Genomic DNA, 20,106 nt, shown 5'->3' with positions numbered 1-20,106 from the left:
CGATGATTGAAGTTTCTGAATTGACATTATTTAATACTTTACGAGTATTATTACACTTATGATAACGATACCATTAACAATATATGAATAATTGATTATAAGATATAGATATATCTTTCCTTTTTGCAAGTTCGACGATAAATTTTAGCTTTTGTGAGTTTTCACAATGTTTAAACAATACAATGGCCATAGTAAGCATGAAATGCACATGTTGTTTCCATATTGTGTGTAATAGTGACAGGATTCGATACTTCTGAGCAGACAAAATAAACTGCTCCAATTTGCTCTACCAGAGAACGCGTTGTCACCTCGGTTGTCACTAAGAGCTGCTTCGCTTGACGGTTGCTGTTTCCATGCCAGCAGCTTGTTTCGGCTAATTGCTGCAAACTTACCGGATCACATGCAAAACCGGAATCTCCAAAGGGATTTTCAGGGGATTTTTCCACTGGAGCTACTGTCTTCATAGTAAAGACTATAAATCTTCCCCTCGGTTCTCCTCGTTAACTGCTTAATCACCTTCACAACACCATCGAATTTCAGTCAACCGCGAGCACAGGTTCCACATGGTGTAGTGGATAAACACCGTGAACTTTCGGAAACAACTTTGGCCACGGCAATCTGTTCGATTCCCGTTCCAGTGAATAAAAAATACGACGAAAGTAAACAATGATTCAGTTAATCGTGAGCAAATTTGACAGTGCCCGACAAATGCCCGCAGGGGTGTACATTTTTTCCGGTCGGTAAAACAGATGTGGTGAAATATTTCCGTTTTGTTTTTATTATTCGTCGTATCATAAAGTTAATGATAAAGGGATTATAACATCTATGATTCCGCAAAATTTTTGTTCGAGAAAAATAGCGTTTTTGAATGGTAACGATACTTAACAACCCATTCAGTCTATCATTCAAACTCCCAATATGATAAGTACTATCCTTAATATCATATGTCGTATCAGCGATAAATAATCCAGTTTATGATAACATGAATAATAAGAAAATGATACACTGTAAAACTGTTGTATGATGCCGTTTTATTCGGGAAGTGACTTGATTCAAGTCAATGGAAACTGTCCAATTGAACGCGAATAGAACGTGTAAACACCACCGCTCAACTCACTTGATCAACTGACTTGACTTGAACGAAAGTTGAACATGTTGAACTTTTTCATTCAAGTCAAACGAAATCATCTCACTTGCCTCGTCTAAACCCGCGATTCATGTGAGTTGAATTCAAGTCATCTGTCAAATGAGATGAATTCAATCCAGTATGCTTACGCACCACACGAATTGAACAATGTAAACACTTCGTTCAACTTAAATGCTTTCAAGAGCATTCAGGTGGAAGTTCAAGTCGTTTGCTCAGTCTAAACACATCATTCAATTGGATTGAGCACATTTGAGAAGTTTGCAAGTGAAATGCTCGTTTCAGTTGATCAATGTAAACCAGGCTTTACTTGTAGGATGGAAATACAGGGGAACGTTCCCAGCCCTGTGGGACTCTACACTCAAGAAGATCGACCGGGAAGACATTCTAGAAAAAGACGCCTTAACGAAATTGCAAAGCAAAGATTATGCTGATGCCCGTCGTGGTGCAAGGCCATCAGACATTGCTGTAGGAGATGTGGTCTTGATGGCAATTCCCAGAAAGAGTAAGCTTGACCCTGTATTTTCTCAAGAACGGTACACTGTCTTGATGCGGGAAGAAGCGAAAGTAGTTGTGCGGAGTAGTCTGGGAGTGCATTATACCCGCAACATACAGGATTTGAAGAAAGTTCCTTTAACTACCGAGGGTTCGGACAACTGGGACACTGATGCGGAATCTACAAAGGACGACGATACTTTGGAAGCAACTAATGGTCGATTTGAATGTAGTCCAAAGAATGACAACTCATCGGAAGTAGCAAACGCAACGGGGCTACGACCGCAGCGAACAATTCGGAAACCGGAGAGACTGAAGGACATGTTTATGTATCACATTTTTTCGTGATGGGTAGGTGTAAATATAAGTGTAATAATCTGTGAGAGGATTTGCCTACGTATGATTTCAGGACTTACTATTTAAACTATTCCAGATGTTCGCTACACAGAAAAGGATGCGTGAATGCATCTGAATCCATCGTCATCCATCGTCATCCAATCCACACTGCAGTCATCAAAATGCCAAACCCTGCAATTGGCTTCTTTAGCGGTGTTGAGATAATTCCATATTCAGAATCTGCATGGAAAACTGAGCCGAAATCCAAATTTTCATGAATTTTGGTGCCCGGGAACCTATTTAAAAATCAGTTTGAAGTTTGTATGGGAGCGATTTGTCGAATCACCCCTCGTCGCATTTTGTACTGGGCGGAGCTGTCAAGCAGTTGGCCAGCTGTCAAAAGGTGATTTCGAAAAATCTCTTCGAAATCGATTTTAGGTACCAAAATGAAGTTCTAAAAATCTGAAAAAAATCATAGTGGCTCAGGAAAAGGTGCTCTTTCGTATAAAATAGAAAAATCAATACATTTTTCTTAATTTAAAAACCCAATTGAGGAATAGCCGTCTCAAATCCATCTCGTTATCCTATATTGTCACGTTGAAGGAAACGAAAAAGTAGTTATTGCAGTAGATTAAAAAGCAGCGAGAGAAATAAATAATTAATTCTAACAAATTACAACTTACAGATCCATAAGTAGATTCTTCGGAAAGTGTGTTAACGGTTTGAACAGAGAAAAAAATATTTAACTGATAGGGGAGTACAGTACAGTAGTTGAAACGTCACTAGGCTAGGGGTGGTCATGTTTTTTGTTATCTATAGAATCGATCAAGGCCTTTTTACACGGAAAGATTTTATTTTTTTTCCTTTTACACTATAAATTTCATTTTTTTATTATTAGAGTAAAAAAGGAGGGTGATTTTTTTAAACTACGCGAAAACAATCTTAGTTATTTACTAGTTCATTTATTTAACTAATGCAAGTCATAAATATTTAGATAAAAGAAAATATTGAACAACATCTTCAAATGTTTCTTATTTTGCATTGAATTGAAAAACTTTAATAATTAATTAAATAAATTTTAATATTTATTATTTGATTTTTGGTGAGTATATTTTTTTCTTTTTTTTAAATTTGACGATTACATCTGTTAGACCAAGCCCACTCGTGGGCTTAATACTACACACGCAACAGCACGTCGTTAACGATTTTTAATTTCGTTATCCACCCATTTTCGCACCGGTCGTTCGTTTCCATGTGAGTAAAATAATGATCGGTCGCCTTTGCGCACCGGTGGTCTCTATTCTATCCGTTTCATCGGTTTTTTGCACTTCTGTAAATCATCGCAATATTTTGTGTATTTCTATGGTGTTATTGCAAATCTTATTCAGTATAATAATCTGTGCTCATATTTTGAAAGAAGGGGTTTTGGATATGACTGAATACAGTTAGTAAAAATTGAACTCAAATAAATAATTCCCTTGGAGATTTGTACCAGTTTTGGTGCGTTAAAAGATATTATTTTCTCAATAATGTATGGTTGTATTTAATCTCGGAATTCAAGCAATCTTTTTTTTAAATTATGTGTTTGTTGCTTACTGTATGACTTGTAGGTTGAATTTTTATCTAATATAATATCTATCTCTTCGATATACATGTTGCCTTTCTCGCAAGAAATTTATCTGAATTTGAGATTTTGAGCATCTTTTTTAATAATTAGGTTTATTGAATAATTACATCCCTTGCATTTCCAACACATTTATAACGTAGTTGTCTCCTTTACAACTTCGCGTAGGTCAAGATTCTTAAATCCTGGTCATAGTACAAGCTGTCTTCTAACAGTCTGCGATAAGTTTGCGCAATCTTTTTTCATTAACGTGTATATTAACATCAGCTAATTCTATACTCAGTCACAACCTTTTAGTTACAAAGCATCAATCGGAAATCTTAGTATATATTGCGATCATTTGGATGCTGGTATATGAATATTTTGTTGGAAGCAGATTCTATGCGCTTGAAGTAGACTGCGTATTTGTCAAAGTACATAATGAGCCCACTCTCCTTTTTTGGCACTTCATACAACAATTGATGTATTTTAACATCCAACACCTTGCTTTTTCTATAACGAGGAACCTACAATATGGCAGTCCTGCACACCGCCTATTTTAATTGATGGCACTTGGCAGCTCGACTACATTTTTTTAGATTATTAACGGTATGATTAAAGTTTGTTTTTACAAAAAAAAATACTGAAGTATTTCTATGATATCTGAATTGAGTTAGGTACAGTCAAAGCATCTTTGAAAAATCGTAACTACTCTTATCTAATCTATGTATAGCAGCCAGTATGGAATCACCCTGGAAAGCAATCGTGTTACTTCTCTTGTCAATATTGATGCTTGCAGCATATCATAGATATGACACATGCATCAAAGCGGCCAGGTATACTGCGTTGTATTTACGCGCAAAGATGATTCTTCGAAATACTTGGAGTACAGAATGTTTTCTTTCGGCAAGGTACTTCTCGAATTTACAGGGGAGGAAGGATGCGTGGACATAGTGTACCAAACGATCCAGATAACATGTTGATGAATATGTTTTAAATATATGAAAATGTGGATAAAAGAGCTGTGAATAAATGTGTAATATTGGAAAGATCTCCCAAATTGTTGGGTTGTTTTTGTAAATCTAATGTTGAACCTCCTATTCTGTATGATAGGTGTTATTCGCATGGGGTCTTCGCAGATTTTTTTTTTCTGCTTTGCCTTATTGTTTCTACAAGGGTGAAGTTATCCATTTCGCACACTTTTTTCCTAATGTCTCGCTTATTTAATTTATATTTTTAAATTTATATTTAATAAACCACCCACTGACAACCACCATTTTCAAAAACAGCAATCAAACCAAAACTCCTTTACCTTTTTCGAAATATTCACTACAGAACGAAAGGCGAGGCACAGCTCTTTCAAAGCGGGGGATCTCAGCCCGGAAAGTGAAGAAAGAAAACCTTGTGGTCACTTATTACCGTCAAATGGTATCTTTCCGGGTTAGAAAATACGCACATCTTCTCACCGGAATCTGCGACGGATGACGATAATTTTGGAACTTCTTGGAACGAACTTCGCGAGTTATTTATTTGGACATTTTTCTAAATGTGCGAAACTAAACTTTACTTGCTGCGTAGCAACCCCGGCTCAAACATGTACGTGTTAAAATAGCAAAACTCACTGAATCACTATACATTTCTTCAAATATTAGTTTCAAAACGATCGGCCGAATCAAAAACTAAAGGTGTGATTATGAACAATCGTAACTATTTTTATAAGAAAATCAATACATTTTCGTTATGCATGATCCTAAAATTGGCGAAGAAGGGAAAACTTTATTCACAAAATACGTAAGCAAAGCTTGTCAATTTAAACCTATTATTTTTCTGCGTTTGTACTGTCACTCTATCACAATTGTATGTCAGACAATTTGTTGTGTTATTCGTGTAACGATCTATGATATTAATTGGTTGAAAATTTCAAATATTTGTTGCAAACTAAAATAAATTCCTACCTATACAAAACAAGAAAATCATTCTCTAGAAACTATATACCTGGAAAAAAATCCATACTCATGTTCTTTCGTCTCCTCTTTACGCTACCCAGAGAGCTAAACGCGAGAGAGCGCACGAGCCTACGGATAGAGACCGTACTTTGCGTGTCTCTATATTCTAAGCCCTGCTACGAACCGTACGTAAACTTTTCACTTTCGAGCCCTACTTAGCAGCGACCGGTGCGGTTCGCTTCTTTGTTCGGGGCTCTACTTAACGTTAAAACGCTCGATTGAGCCCATGAGTGGGCTTGGTCTTATAATTGAAAAAGGTAAGAGTAGGGGTGAAGGAGAATGTAGGTAAGTAAGATTGAATGTAAATTAAAATTAAGTCGATGAATAGATGTACAAATTTGTACTACAAATTTATATCGGTGTGCGACTTAACGAAGGTTCATCTTCCTTTTGACGTGGAATGGAGGAAGACAGTAACGTGCTTAGCTGCGTTGCCTATAAATTAGAAATACCCCCTTCTGACAAATAACACCCTTCTGTAGTAATTTTGTGTAATGTCGAAATATAATGAGGTAATTCAGCGAAACGGCACTGAAGGTGTTCCGAGTCTCATCCCATGGGCTGTCCAAAAACTTTTCCTAATAAAAAAATATGTAAAATGTTTGATTATGTAAAAATGGTAAAGCTTAGAAGAAGAATTAATGTGAATAGAAAATTCATTAAAAACATAAATAAAAATGTGACAGAAATGCATTGTATACATTACCTTCCGCATTATTGGCATTGGGATCGGTAGGACTGAAAATCAACCGCACACCGGCACACCCACCGACGACGCATTGATTCAATGAAAGGCTTTGCTTTGCTAGCTGTGCACGTATGATAAGCATGCATGCGCAAGGGCGTAGCCAGCTTTTCGGACAGAGGGGGGCAAGCACCCTTAGCAAATTTTTACTTACTAGCTTCTATAACTAAACGCAATACGATGAAATTGAATGTAATAACATTATATTCTAAAAGCATTATTTAATCCTTCAGCAGTCATTCTGTTGTATTTTGTAAAATACGTTAAAAAAAAGCTCGTCAGATCTACATAAATCAATGTGGTTGTGGTAGCGGTGACCAATTTCTGGAAGATTATATATTTTTATTTACTTGTGCATTATTTCGCTCTGATTTTTATTTTGTTAATGTCTAAAACATTCATGAGAAATTATAGCTGAACTCTTTTTCGAAATACGAACTCTTTTGAGGACTAACCTAGAATTCCCTGGTTTCTGTCTGTGTCCTTTTTTAATTATCTTTCAATACTAATCGCTGGAGAAATTCTTCCAGAAAATCTTGAAATAATCCAAAAAAAAAACTCATCAGGCGATCCTGGAGAAGTTCTTGGGTACATCCCTGAAATGATGATAGAAGGATTTCGGTAATTTCCGAAGGAACTCCTGATTGATTTTTTTAAGAGATTTTTTTTATCTGTATTAACGAGATTTTTAGCCCTAGGCTAGTTCATCTCGGGACCCACGCTTTACTTCCCTTCCGAAGGAAGAACTCACATTTTGCGAGTTTGTCGGGAGTGGGATTCGATCTCAGGTCCTCGGCTTGATAGTCACGTGCTTTAACCATCACACCAGGTGCGCTCCATTGAAGAGAATTTCAGAGGAAATTCTGAAGAAATCATTTGAGGAATTTCATTTGAGCAATCCCTGGAAAACTTCCTGGATAAATCCCTGAAGATACTGCTGGATGAATCCCTAGAGCAATTCCTACAGGAATGCCTGAAGGAAGCCCTGTAGAATCCCTGGAGGAATTACTGGAACTATCTCTAGATGAATTTCTGAAAGCATACCTGGAGGAATTCCTGTATAAATTATGGGAGGAATACCTAGAGAAATGTTTGAAGGGCTCTCATGAGAAAATCCTAAAATAAATCCAAGATAAATTTCCAGAGGATTCTTTGTAGGAAATTCTGGAGAAACTCCTGTAGAAACTCTGGGTAATTCCAGGAAGAATTTCGGGATGAGACACAGCAGAAATTCCTGGAGAAATTTCTTGGATAAATTCTTGGAGCAATCTCTGGAAAAAATCCTGGAGAAATCTCCAAAGCAATTCTGGGAGGGAATGCTGGAGAAATTTCTGAAAAAAAATTCCTTGAGTAATTCCAGGAGGATTTTCGGGATGAATCTCTGGGAATATCCCCGAAATAATCGCTGAAGCAAATCCTGGACAAATCTCTGGAGATACTCCTGAAGGAGTCTCTGGAGGAAAGCCTGAAAAATTCCTGAAAATATTCCTGGGGAACTTCTTTGAAGAATCTCTGAAGAAATCCTTAGAGGATTTCCTGAAGAAATTCCTGGAGAAATTCTTGACATAATTTTTGAAGGATGTCCAGGAGCAATTCCTGGAGAAATTCCTGACGAAATTTCTGGGGTATTTCCTGGAGAAATTCCTGGATAAATTCCTGGAGGATTGCCTGAAGCAATTCCTAGAGGTTTTCCTGTGGGAATTGCTGGAGGAATTATTGAAAGAATTACTGGACGAATTTCTAGAGGAGTCTCCAGAGGAATTCTGGAAGATTTTTATTTCTATTTCTATTATTTTTCTATTTCTGAAAAAGAAACCATTGAGAAATTTCTGGAGGAATTTCTAGAGGAATTCCTGAAAAAATCCTCGATAAAATTCCTGAAGGTATCCCTGGGGGAATCCTTGCAGAAATTTGTGAAGAAATCCCTGGAGGAATTCCTGCAGGAATATCTGGGGCGACCCATGATAATTTCTCAATGAATTTATGAAGAAATCCATAGAGAATTTCCTGGAAGAATCCTTGGAGGAACTTTTGGAGGATTCCCTGGTGCAATCTTCGTAGGATTTGCTGGAGGAATCCATGTCAAAATCCCTGAAGAAATTCGTGGAGAAATCTCTGGAGGAATTCCTGAAGTAATTTCTGATGGCATCTCATGAAAAATTCCTGGAGAAATACCTGGAGGAATCCCTAGAGGAATTGCTAATATGGTTTCCAAACGATGTCTAGGAGCAATTCCTAGAGAAATTCCTGGAGAAATTCATGAAGAAATTTCTGGGGTAATTTCTAGAAGAATTTCTGGAAGAGTTCCTGGTTAAATTCCATTTATTATTATTATTATCTTTATTTACGAGATTTTCAGCCCTGGGCTGGTTCATGGTTAAATTCCAGGAGGAATGCCTGGAGGAATTTCTAGAGGTACTCCTGTGGGAATTGCTGGAGAAATCCATGATGAAATTGCTGGAGGAATCTCTAGAGGAATTCTTGAAAGAATTACTGGATAAATTTATAGAGCAATCTCCATAGGAATTCTGGGAGATTTATATTATTTTTATATTTCTGAAAAAATACCTTGAGAAAATCCTGGAGGAATTTGTAGCAAATTTTTTGGAGGAATTCCTGCAGAAATCCTCGGAGGAATTCCTGAAGGAATCCCTGGAGGAATTCTTGAAGAAGTTTTCGAAGAAATCCCTGGAGGAATCTCTGGAGGAATTTCTGGAGGAGTCCCTGAAAAAAATCCTGAAGTAATTCCTGGTGAATTTATTTAAGAAATCCTAAAAGGAATTGCTGGAAAAATCCTTAGAGGAATTTCTGCAGGATTTCCTGGAAGAATCTTCGAAGGATTTCCCGCAGGAATCCCTGAGAAATCCCTGTAGAAATTCGTGGTGAAATCCCTGAAAATAAAATCCTGAGGGTAATCCTGAAGAATTTGCTGGAAGGATATCTGAAAAAATCCCCACTAGATTTTCTGGAAAACATCCTAGGGAAATTGCTAACATAATTTCTAATGGATGTCCAGGAGCAATTCCTGGATTAATTTCTAGAGAAATTGCTGGAAGAAATCCTGAAGAAATTCTTGAGGAAATTCCTGGAGAATTTCTTAGCGGAGTTCCTGGATAAAATCCTGGAGGAATGCGAGAAGGAATTCCTGGAGGTTGTCGTTTGGGAATTCCTGGAGAAGTTTTTGGAGGAATTCTTGCAATAATTACTGAATGAATTGCTGGGGGAATCTCTAGATGAACCCTGGGAGAAACTTCTGAAAAAATCCCCTGAGAAATTCCTAGAGGAATTTTTGGAGAAATTTCTAGAGGAATTCCTGGAAAAATCCTCGAAGGAGTTTCTGAAGGAATCCCTGGGGCAATCCTTGGAGAAATTCGTGGAGAAATCCCTGGAAGAGTACCTAAACGAATTTTAAGCGGAATTCCTAGAGGAATCCCTGTAGCAATTACTGCAGGAACATCTGAAGAGTTTTTGCAAGAATACATGAAAAAAAATCTAGAAGGTATTCCTACAGTAAATCCTGGAAGAATTTCTGTAGGAATCCTTGAATGATTTCCTGGAGAAATTCCTGGATGATTTGCTGACATAATTTATGACGGAATTCCTTGATTAGTTCTTGATGAAATCCCTGGAGGAATTCCTCGAGGAGAATTCCTGGATGAAATCCTAGAGGAATGCCTGCATGGATTTCTGAAGGGGTTTGGAGAAGAATTCTTGAAGCAATCCTAGAAGAATTGGGAGGAATTTCTGGAGAAGTCCCTGAAGCAATTCCTGGAGGAATATCTGGTGGAATTCCTGGAGGAATCGCTGAAAAAAATCCTGGAGAAAACTCTGCAAGATTTCAAAGAGTAATCCCTGAAAAATGTCCAAGGAGAATGCCTAGTAGAATTTCTGGTGGAATTCTTGAAGATTCTCGGAAGTAATTCCTGGAGAAATCTTTGGAGGAATTCCTGAAGAAGTCTCTGAAAAAAAAAATCCTTGAAGATTTCCTGGATAAATTTCTGTAGGAATTCCTGGTGGAATTCTTGGAAGAATCCCGGAAGCAATTACTGGAGGAATCTCTGAAGGAATGCATTGAGAAAACTTTGGAGGATTTTTTGAAGAAATCACTGAAAAAGATCGTGTAGGAATTATTAAAGGGATCCCTGGAGGATATCCTAGAAATGCCCGTAAGAATTCCTAAAGGAATCTTCACAGGAACTCATGGAAAAATCTCTAGAGGAATTTCTGGTGGAATTTATGGATGAATCTTTAGATGAAATCCTGGAGGATTTTTTTAGAGAAATCCTTGCAGGAATTCCCAGAGGAATCCCTGGAAAAAATCTAGAGAAATTCATAAATAATTTCGTGGATGAATCTTGTATAGAATACCAGGAATAATTCCTGAAGAAATTTCAGATGAAATTGTTGGAGAAAATCTGGAGGAATCCATAAAAGAGTTCCTGAAGAAACTCCAGAAGGAATTCCGGAGCAATTTCAAGAGGAATTTCTAAGGGAATCCTTAAACAGTTCCTGGAGGAAGTACTGATTAATTCCTGAAGGAGTTCCTTTATGAATACAAGGAGGAATTCCTGAAGAAATTTTAAGAAGAGTTCATGGGAAACTTTTTGTATAAATTTAAAAAATAAATTGTTCCAGAAAGAATCTCAGAAGTAACTGTTAAGCCCTGCAGAATTTCTTGAAGGAATCCCTGGAGGATCTAGAGGAATGCCTGGGATTAAGGAGGAATCTCTAGAAATAGTCCTGGAGGAATATCTAGAAGAATTTCTGGAGGAACTTCTGGAGAAATCTCTAAAGGCATTTCTGAAGGAATCCCTGGATGATTTTTTCGGTTAATCTCTACAACAATCCCTGGAACAAATCCTGGAGGGATCTCTGAAGAAATTTGTGGAGGAATCCCTTGAGAAATTCCTGGAGGAATCCCAAGAATAATTCCTGAAGAAATTGTAGATGGAATCCTTGGAATCCCGGAAGCGATTCCTAGAGGCAATTCCTGTAGGAAGTACTGGATTAATTCTTGGAGGAGTTCCTGAAAGAATTGAAAGCTGAACTCCTGAAAGAATTCTAAAAAGTGTTCGTGGGGGAATCTTTGGAGGAATTTTTAAAGCAATCCCTGAAATATACACAGCAGAAATTTTCGGATCCCTGGAGGAATTCTTGAAGGAAAACCTGGAAGAATTTCTGATAAAAATCCTTTGAGGAATTCCTTAGGAAATTCCAGGAAAGTTTTCTTAACAAATACCTAGAAGAATTTCTGTAGGAAAAAAAATATGAAATCCATGTCTGTAATAATTTTCGGACGAATTATTGTTGGAATCTTTGGATGGACTCCCAAAAGAATGTTTTGTACAATGTTTTAATGATTAATTTTAAGCTTATTTCTGGTAAAATTCTTGTATTCCTGCTGAAATACTTCGAATTATTCCAGATTGAATTATTGGAGCAATCACTAGTGGAACTCTTGAAGAAATATATAGAGAAATCCCTGAAAAAATCTCTGAAGGAACACTAATAGAAATACCTGAAAGAATTTCTGTTGACGGGAATCCCTAGGGAAATTCCTGGGTGAATTATCGAAAAAAGCACTGGAACAATTTCGGGAGGAACCTCTGAAGATATCCCAGGAGAAATCCCCGGAAGAATTCTTGGAAAAGTATCTGGAGCAATCAATGATGGAATCACTAAAGGAAGCTATTGAGAAATTCCTGAAGGAATTCGTCGATGCACCCTTGCAGAAGTATCTGTGAAAAATTCTGAAGGAATCGTGGGATGAATTCTTGAAGCATTTCTTGGAACAAACACTGAGATCATCACTGTCGGAACTCTGCAAGATGCCCATGGAAGAATTCACGAAGGAGAAACTCCTAGAGAAGTCCCTTGTGGAATTTCTGAAAGAATCTTTGAGAAGTGCCTGAATAAATTTCTAAAGAAATTTCTGAATGTGTCCTTGAAAGAATTCCTAAAGAAATCCCTGATGGTTTGCTCTTAACATGACGTTTTTTTTTAATTGAATACTAGTGAAAATTCATATAGCAGTAGCACATAACTGCACTCTATAGCAGCATATGGTTCTACAAAGTCGTACTGAAACCGGTTCCGGTATATCTGGAGAATTTGGCATGCTGTTTTTGTATTTCATGAATAAACATCACAAAGTTTAGCCATTCAATCAAGCTTGTTATTTGGTAAAATTCTATCAGATTGAAGTGGGGAAATACTTGGCTAAATATCCTGAGGTTCTCGAGTAAAAAAGGTTTGGTTATTGTGGAAAAAAAGCCTAAATTATTAGAATACTTTATTTTTTGTGAATTATTGATAATCTTTGGGTTGGCTCGATTTCAAAAAAATAAATCCAGCGGCCAGGGGGGGGCCACGGCCCCCCCCTGCCCCCCTCTGGCTACGCCTATGTGCATGCGAGCATGCATGGACACTTATTTTTTTTTTCTCTTTATGCATTAACTTCTCTCATACTGCCGGGAGATTTTCTCTCTGCTCGAGCCTCGGCTTGATCTATCTCTCGTGAAAGATATTGGATTGATACTTGGTTTGATCCTCGTGATTTCATCAATAATCTTTGAGAAAGAAATAAATGATGGAATGGTGGAATAAAGGAAACAAGAAAGCGCTGCCAAATAAACATTTTCAAGCACATGTTGCGCATCGTAAATTTTCATAAGATTATTTAGAAATAATGTTCAATATTTAACATTGGTTCATCATGTTTTATATCACATCTTTAATTTCCACTAACGCATATGCGATTTTCTAGTGCCTGTAGGATAATTAAGTCCATTTGAAATGTTCCACTGCGTTGAAAGCATACCCTCAAATAAAAACCTTGTGTTCTAGTACCTCGTTTATTCTACGTCTCCAAGGCTCTCCACACAGCACCGCCGAAGGCGTCACTGCTCTGAGCAACTTCTCCTACAATCAGCAAGTTGGTCACATCTATTCAGTGTAAATCTTAACATTAATTGGTCCTTCGAACCGGATACCAGGTAAAATCAATTTTCTAATCAGCAATTATACAGGTGATCATAAATCATTAGGCGAAGACAAAAATATACGACAAGCGGGTTGTTAAATTCGAGAAAATCTTGACGGAATTGACACAAGGGTCGAATTCAAAATGGCACCTTATGCGGAAGGTAAAAAAATATGATTGTCTGACACGAGGTCTCAATCAAAATGGTGAGAAAATGAATTGAATTGACACGAGGGTCATACCCAAGTAACCACTAAGCCGTAAAAATTGACACCTAGTTGGTTCTATATTCATATGAAGAACAGTGCCAACAGAGCTTTTCAGAACTACATCCTATAATAGATCTGCTAAAAAGCCACTTTTGGCGAAATATTCGGCTGATATACGGCCAGCTTCAATCTGCGTACCGAGTCTCTGGTGAAAGAGCTGTCAAAAGTGGGTTAAGGAAAAAGAAAAAAAGTTATTTATCTTCTTTATGTTTTGCTCCGGATGCCTTTCCATCGAAGTCTATTTTTTCTTCGATTTATACGGCCTGCTGATCCAGATTCGAACTGATAATCTTCGGGCTTGCTGTTTTCAAGTTTATTTCGTCACGTTTTCCATCTGATCCATTGATGTAGCGTGAGATCGGTTAGCTCAGTACCGTATTTGAGGAAAAGGAGGCAACAAGTTGGGATTGATGTTCCGAACCGAAATGTTTAGAATGATCCGATGGTCGGATGTGGAATCGGGCACAAAGTGGCCGCATACGAAATTTATGAAATGGTCGGGGAAATGGTTTTAAGGATGGCGGTTCTGCGGGAGGTGCAGCTAGGGAAGTTTGGAAGGTTGACGACGTTTTATAACAGGAGGAATCAAAATGCGGCTCGTCGACTACTTTTGGTATTCATCTGTAGGTAAAAGCTCGGGTAAACCGATTACAGTTGCACAGGTAAATATCTGATGCATTCGTAATAGATGATCGAGGAAGCAGCTGTACATTAATTTGTGGTTTATAGTGGCGAGATGACGATAATCATCCAACATCCAATTTATCGTACAAAAGTTCCGATGATATTTCATTGTTCTCTGACGGTTCAGTATTGTTTTGCTTCAAATCAGCTATGATTGATATAAACGTCATGTACACCAAGCCTTTTAACAGCACTGTCAGGCTTCTAATTCGGCTCACAGGCTCTGGATTTGCAAGCACTACAGTGTAGCGTAATATACTAATATACGGCTTATTTTAGTGCTTACAATTTATAATGCCTGTGAGCATTTGAAAATCACATACAGAGCCTAATGACACGGAAAAGCTGTTGAATGACCTTTAGACCGCTTACGACAGTGCTTAGTGGTTACCTGGGTATTCAACCTGGCGCTTTTGTAAGAAATCAGAAATTGAGAGTGATCGACACGAGGGTCGAATTCAAAATGGCGTCTTACGCGGAAGACGAAAATCGGCTATTAGTTTAAAATAAAGTTGCATTGAAATTATGGAATCACGTACCGGATCGTCATTTGTTCAAATATCTATAAAAAAGCTTGGAGTCCTAAATCTTATTCAGAAATACATAGAGAAACAATCGATCGCTGCGGTTCGGGCTGTAACTTGAAATAGCCTACCATCGGTTTATAAGTTTCTAATTGAAAGGTGATGCTTTCTTTCATAGGTACAACTATGGCGACACAGGTTCCGGCAGATAGATGCAGCCGTCAATAAAACAGTGGAGCAACCGATTTATGTACTTCAATCGGAACATGAACGTACCATACTTCAGCGGAACCATTCAATCGTAAGAATCGCTAACATAATTAAGACTGCAGCAATGTATGAGAGCGATGCAATGTTGTTGAAAACACGCCGTGACATGTTGAGGGAATGTTACAAAAATTTCGACCAGGCTCAAAACTGGTTGGAACAATTGTTTCCGGACGAAACAGAAAAGCGAGACGAGGTGGAAATACAGTTCGTTGCCGGGCTAGCCATGTTCGACAAAGCTATTGCCAATAAAAGGGTTGGCGCAGAGCCAAAGACAAGTGGTGATCTGGTTCGTCTGCCGTCCGTGCACCTACCGACGTTTTCTGGTTCCAACGAAAATTGGCTGGAATGGTTCGATAAGTTTAATGCCCTTTTCCATCAACGAACTACACTGGAAACGATTCAAAAGTTTGAATATCTCAAACTATAACTTCGAGGTACTGCAGCAGGTATTATCGACTCACTGCCAACAACGGAAGCCAATTCAGGCCAAACATTTCAATAGGTCCTATCTGCAATTGAGAGGCTCTCTTTGTTTACTTTCTCTTTCAATTATTGCAATGTAATGGTACACTATTTAACTATTTTTGCAGTACAAATCAAAAGACGATTGTTTTGATCGTTCAATACAAGGAGACAATCATAATACAAATAAACAGCTGAGATATTAACGAAAGAGAGGGAAACCAAAGAGAGCCTCTCTTCTGCAGATAGGACCTTTAGACATGTTTGGCCTGAATTATGCAGTTGCGTATGATCTACTCGTGAATCGCTACAACAATCCCAAGTTGTTAGTTCAAAAACATACAAGAGACCTGTTTGAGCTGGAGCCAGTTCACGTGGAATCAGCGGAAGCTTTAAGAAACCTGTTCGACGGAGCGAGAAAAAATCTGAGATGTCTCCAAATACTGAAGCAACCAGTGGAATCGTGGGATGCCATCCTTGTGTATCAACTGGCAAACAAACTGGACCCCGCTACACGGCGAGAATGGGAATCAAAATCATCGGGAACTGCGCCTCCAACATACAAGCAGCTGGAAACGTTTGTATTGGGCAGATGCCAAATGCTAGACGCCATTCCACCGAAGCGCAAGGCTTTACAAGAAACTAGCACACCGAAAAGACCGAAGTTTGAGACCAGTTCCTTTACAGTGACCGAATCAGTACGACGGCAGGGGTGTGCAGCATGTGACAGAGACCATTTCATCGGTCACTGTCACAGGTTTGGCAAAAAATCGATGGAAGAGAAAGTGAAAATCGTCAAACGGAATTCGCTTTGCTTCAATTGCTTGAAACCAAAGCACACAGCTGATCGCTGTCTCAGCAGAGGCTGCATCAAGTGTGGGTGTAAACATCACACCTCCATTCATCGAGAACCGAAGCCAGAATCTACACAGGGACGAAGTCGATATGAGAACCGTGAGTAAAATTGGATGCTGTAATTCGTAATGAAATGTATTACTATATGTCTTTTTTTTCGGTAATAAATTAAATAGATTTGCATACTGATCTTCATCATTTATCGACGCAATCCATCCTGCCGACGGCTTCCGTATTGGTCTTCTGCGAAAATGGCTCGCCTATTGTGTGTCGGGTGTTATTAGATTCTGGCTCGCAATCTAATTTCGCCACTACATCGCTGATCCGTCGATTGGGAATCAAAACTGCAGACACGAAGGTATCGGTTGTTGGATTTGCACAAAACTTCTGCCCCATCAGAGAAAAAGCGATTATTTCATTTAAATCGCGCACGTCTGCGTATCAAAAGACAGTGCATGTCTTAGTAACGGATCAAATCACCGGCATGTTGCCAGCTACAGACTTAGACGTTAGTCAGTGGAAGCTCGCTGAAGTAACGTTGGCGGATCCAGAATTTTATTTGAGCAGACCCATCGATATGCTCCTCGGAATCAGCGTAATGTTTGACGTTCTTCTTAACGGCAACATAAAAATCTCGGAAAATATGCCGTCAGTTCAAAACACCTGCTTGGGATGGTTGGTCGGAGGTAATGTCAAACGGATGGGCGCCAGTGACAAATTGAATCGATTTATCAATGATCAAACCAGTCTGGTGGCTCGGGAATGGACAGAGGAAGAGGAACTGTGTGAACAGATATTCATTGAAACAACCACACGCAGTAAGGATGGAAGATTCATACTACGGCTGCCGTTGAAACCGAATGCTCAAGCATTGGGTGAATCAAAAAGCATGGCATTGGATAGACTCCTTAAGTTGGAAATCCGTTTTGCACGAGATCCACAGCTACAGCGTGATTACACTGCCTTCATGCAAGCTTACCTAGATTTGGGACACATGGAGAAAGTGAGTGAAGCCAGTTTACAGAATGATCGGCCGGTGTTCTACTTCCCACATCACCCAGTGCTAAAGCCTGATGGTCCACTGAACGAATTTATGCTGGCCTGCTTACTCTCACAGAAAATTTGACGTTTGAAAGGTGCCGACACCGCTCAAACGTCAGATTCCAAGTGAGAGTAAGCGGGCCAGCATAAAGTCATGCAGTGGACCATAGCAGTACCACGAAATTGAGAACGGTTTTCAATGGCTCCGCAACAACATCGAGTGGCATCTCCTTGAACGACAACTTGATGGCAGGACCTTGCCTACAAAATGAATTGCTGCATATTTTGCTTAGATTCCGATGTCCGACGTTTGTACTAACGGCGGACATAAAGAAAATGTTCAGGCAGATTGAAATTCATGAGGACGATCGTCAACTGCAACTTATTCTATGGAGATTCTCACCCGAGGACGCGGTAAGCACGTACTGTCTGAAGACAGTAACTTACGGTACCCGATCAGCGCCATTCGCAGCAGCAAGATGTTTAAAACAACTTGCGCTTGACTATGCACACATTTATCCAGAAGCTGCAGAGGTATTAAAACTTGAAAACATACATGATAACTTTGGTATACTCATGAGATATTTTGATAGGTACTTGAAACAGACTTTTACATGGATGATGCACTAACCGGACACGATGAGCAGGAGCGGTTGATGTTGATCAAGCAACAACTGATCAACATTCTGAGCAGCGCAGGATTTGAACTGCATAAGTGGACATCAAATATAGCGGAAGCACAGGATGAGGAGCAAGAAACAGACAATACAAAGATACTAGGCCTACGGTGGAATCCTCGAACAGATATGTTTTCCTTCAGCAATGAACTCGACAACGTTATAACAGCCACCAAACGCAATGTGCTATCCGAAGTGCAGAAGGTGTTTGACCCTCTCGGTACTCTTAGCCCCATAATCGTCCACGGAAAAATCCTGATGCAGGATATATGGTCTGAAAAGCTAGACTGGGATGAACCCCTACCAGCGTCGCTGGCAAAACAATGGACCTGGTTTTTCACACAGATAAGCGATCTCTCTCAGATTAGCTTTCCTCGTCACGTTAAAACAAAGGGTCATGTCGTGGAGCTGCACGGGTTCTCGGACGCTGCAAAACGGGCTTACGGAGCGGTCGTTTTCATAAGGACAGTCGACGAACAAGGAGTTCAAGTACACTTATTCTGCGCCAAGTCTCGAATAGCACCATCAAGCGAGCAGAGTAGTAAGGAGGATTTGACTATTCCGCGTATGGAACTAAGAGCAGCCACATTACTCGTGGAGTTGATGGAAACAGTAAAAACGGCACTGAAGGTTCCAATACAAGCAATCCACTATTGGACCGATTCAATGGTAACGCTAGACTGGATCAACAAACCAGAGCACCGATGGCCAACGTTTATCTCGAATCGCGTAAAAATGATTAATCAGAAAACATCAGCACACTGCTGGCATCACGTACGATCGAAGGACAACCCCGCAGATTTGATATCTAGAGGAGTTACCACAAAAAAAGTTGTCCAGCAGCAGCATTTGGTGGTCTGGCCCATCTTTTCTGCAGGAACATCAGCAACCATGGATGCCGGAACCAGCGCGCATTCTCACAACCACAACGGAAATCGATGAACCTGCAAGGGAATTATCCGATCAGGCTGGTACATTTCTTCTGGATCGATTTTCTAGTTTTGGAAAACTCCAAAGAGTAGTCGCTTACATGTTGCGATTTATCAACAACTGCCGGGACAAACACCAGAGGGCTTTGGTGTCGGAGCGCCTTTCAGTGTGCGAACTTGATGCAGCACAGGTACAAATAATCAAAATAACTCAACAAAGGTAAATTGTAATCTGTTATATAATAATCACAAACAATCCGGTCAATTGTATTATGTACTATTTACTAGGTATTTTGACCAAGAAATCAAAAATATAAGGAAAAACGGATGCGTAGCTAACAACAGCTCATTGGTAACGCTGCATCCATTCCTTGATGATAATGGGCTACTGAGAGTTGGCGGGCGCATACAGGCGGCTGGAGTATCCTACGATCAGAAACACCCGTTAGAGTTACCTTCGAAATGCAGCGTAACCCAGTTGATTGCAACCGATACACACCGGAAAAACCTTCATGTCGGACCACAGGGATTGCTCTACGCCATGAGGTTGAAATACTGGCCGATCCATGGTAAACAATTAGCGCGTCAAGTGGTGCACCGATGCATTACCTGCTTCAAAAACAAACCGAAACCATTGCATCAAATCATGGGACAGGTCCCAGATGTACGTCTGAATCCAGGCAGACCATTCCAAGTATGTGGAGTAGACTTTGGTGGTCCCTTCAATATCAAAGAGAACTTCGTGAGAACTCAGAAAACGCTTAAAGTATATGTTGCGCTGTTCATTTGCTTAAGCACTCGCGCTGTTCATATCGAACTCGTGAGCGGTTTGTCCAGTGAATGTTTCATTGCAGCCCTCAGAAGATTCAGTAGTCAGCGTGGTCGGAGCAGCATCATTCACTGCGATAATGGAACTAATTTCGTTGGCACAAAAAACGAACTGGACGCTATAGCTGCTAAATTCGATGCAGAAGTTTCTCCTAACATTAAAAGCTTCTGTGCAGCTGAAGGAATCGAATGGAAATTCATTCCCCCTCGAGCACCGAACTTCGGGGGCATTTGGGAAGCTGGCATCAAAAGCGTT

At 39.4% G+C, this 20,106-nt stretch overlaps 1 protein-coding gene across 1 annotated transcript; it reads left to right on the top strand.

Annotated features, from left to right (window-relative positions):
- Positions 1 to 18,030: 18,030 nt before the first annotated feature.
- On the top strand, positions 18,031 to 19,035 carry LOC134286292 (uncharacterized). Its single transcript, XM_062847894.1, has one exon. It carries the CDS (start codon positions 18,031 to 18,033, stop codon positions 19,033 to 19,035), a length of 1,005 nt encoding a protein of 334 aa, XP_062703878.1.
- The last annotated feature ends 1,071 nt before the right edge of the window (positions 19,036 to 20,106 follow it).

This window comes from Aedes albopictus, chromosome 2, assembly GCF_035046485.1.
Source record: "Aedes albopictus strain Foshan chromosome 2, AalbF5, whole genome shotgun sequence".
NCBI classification, from domain to species: domain Eukaryota; kingdom Metazoa; phylum Arthropoda; class Insecta; order Diptera; family Culicidae; genus Aedes; species Aedes albopictus.
The sequence above is the reverse complement of the archived record's forward strand: the minus strand, read 5'-3'. Positions and strand labels throughout refer to the sequence as shown.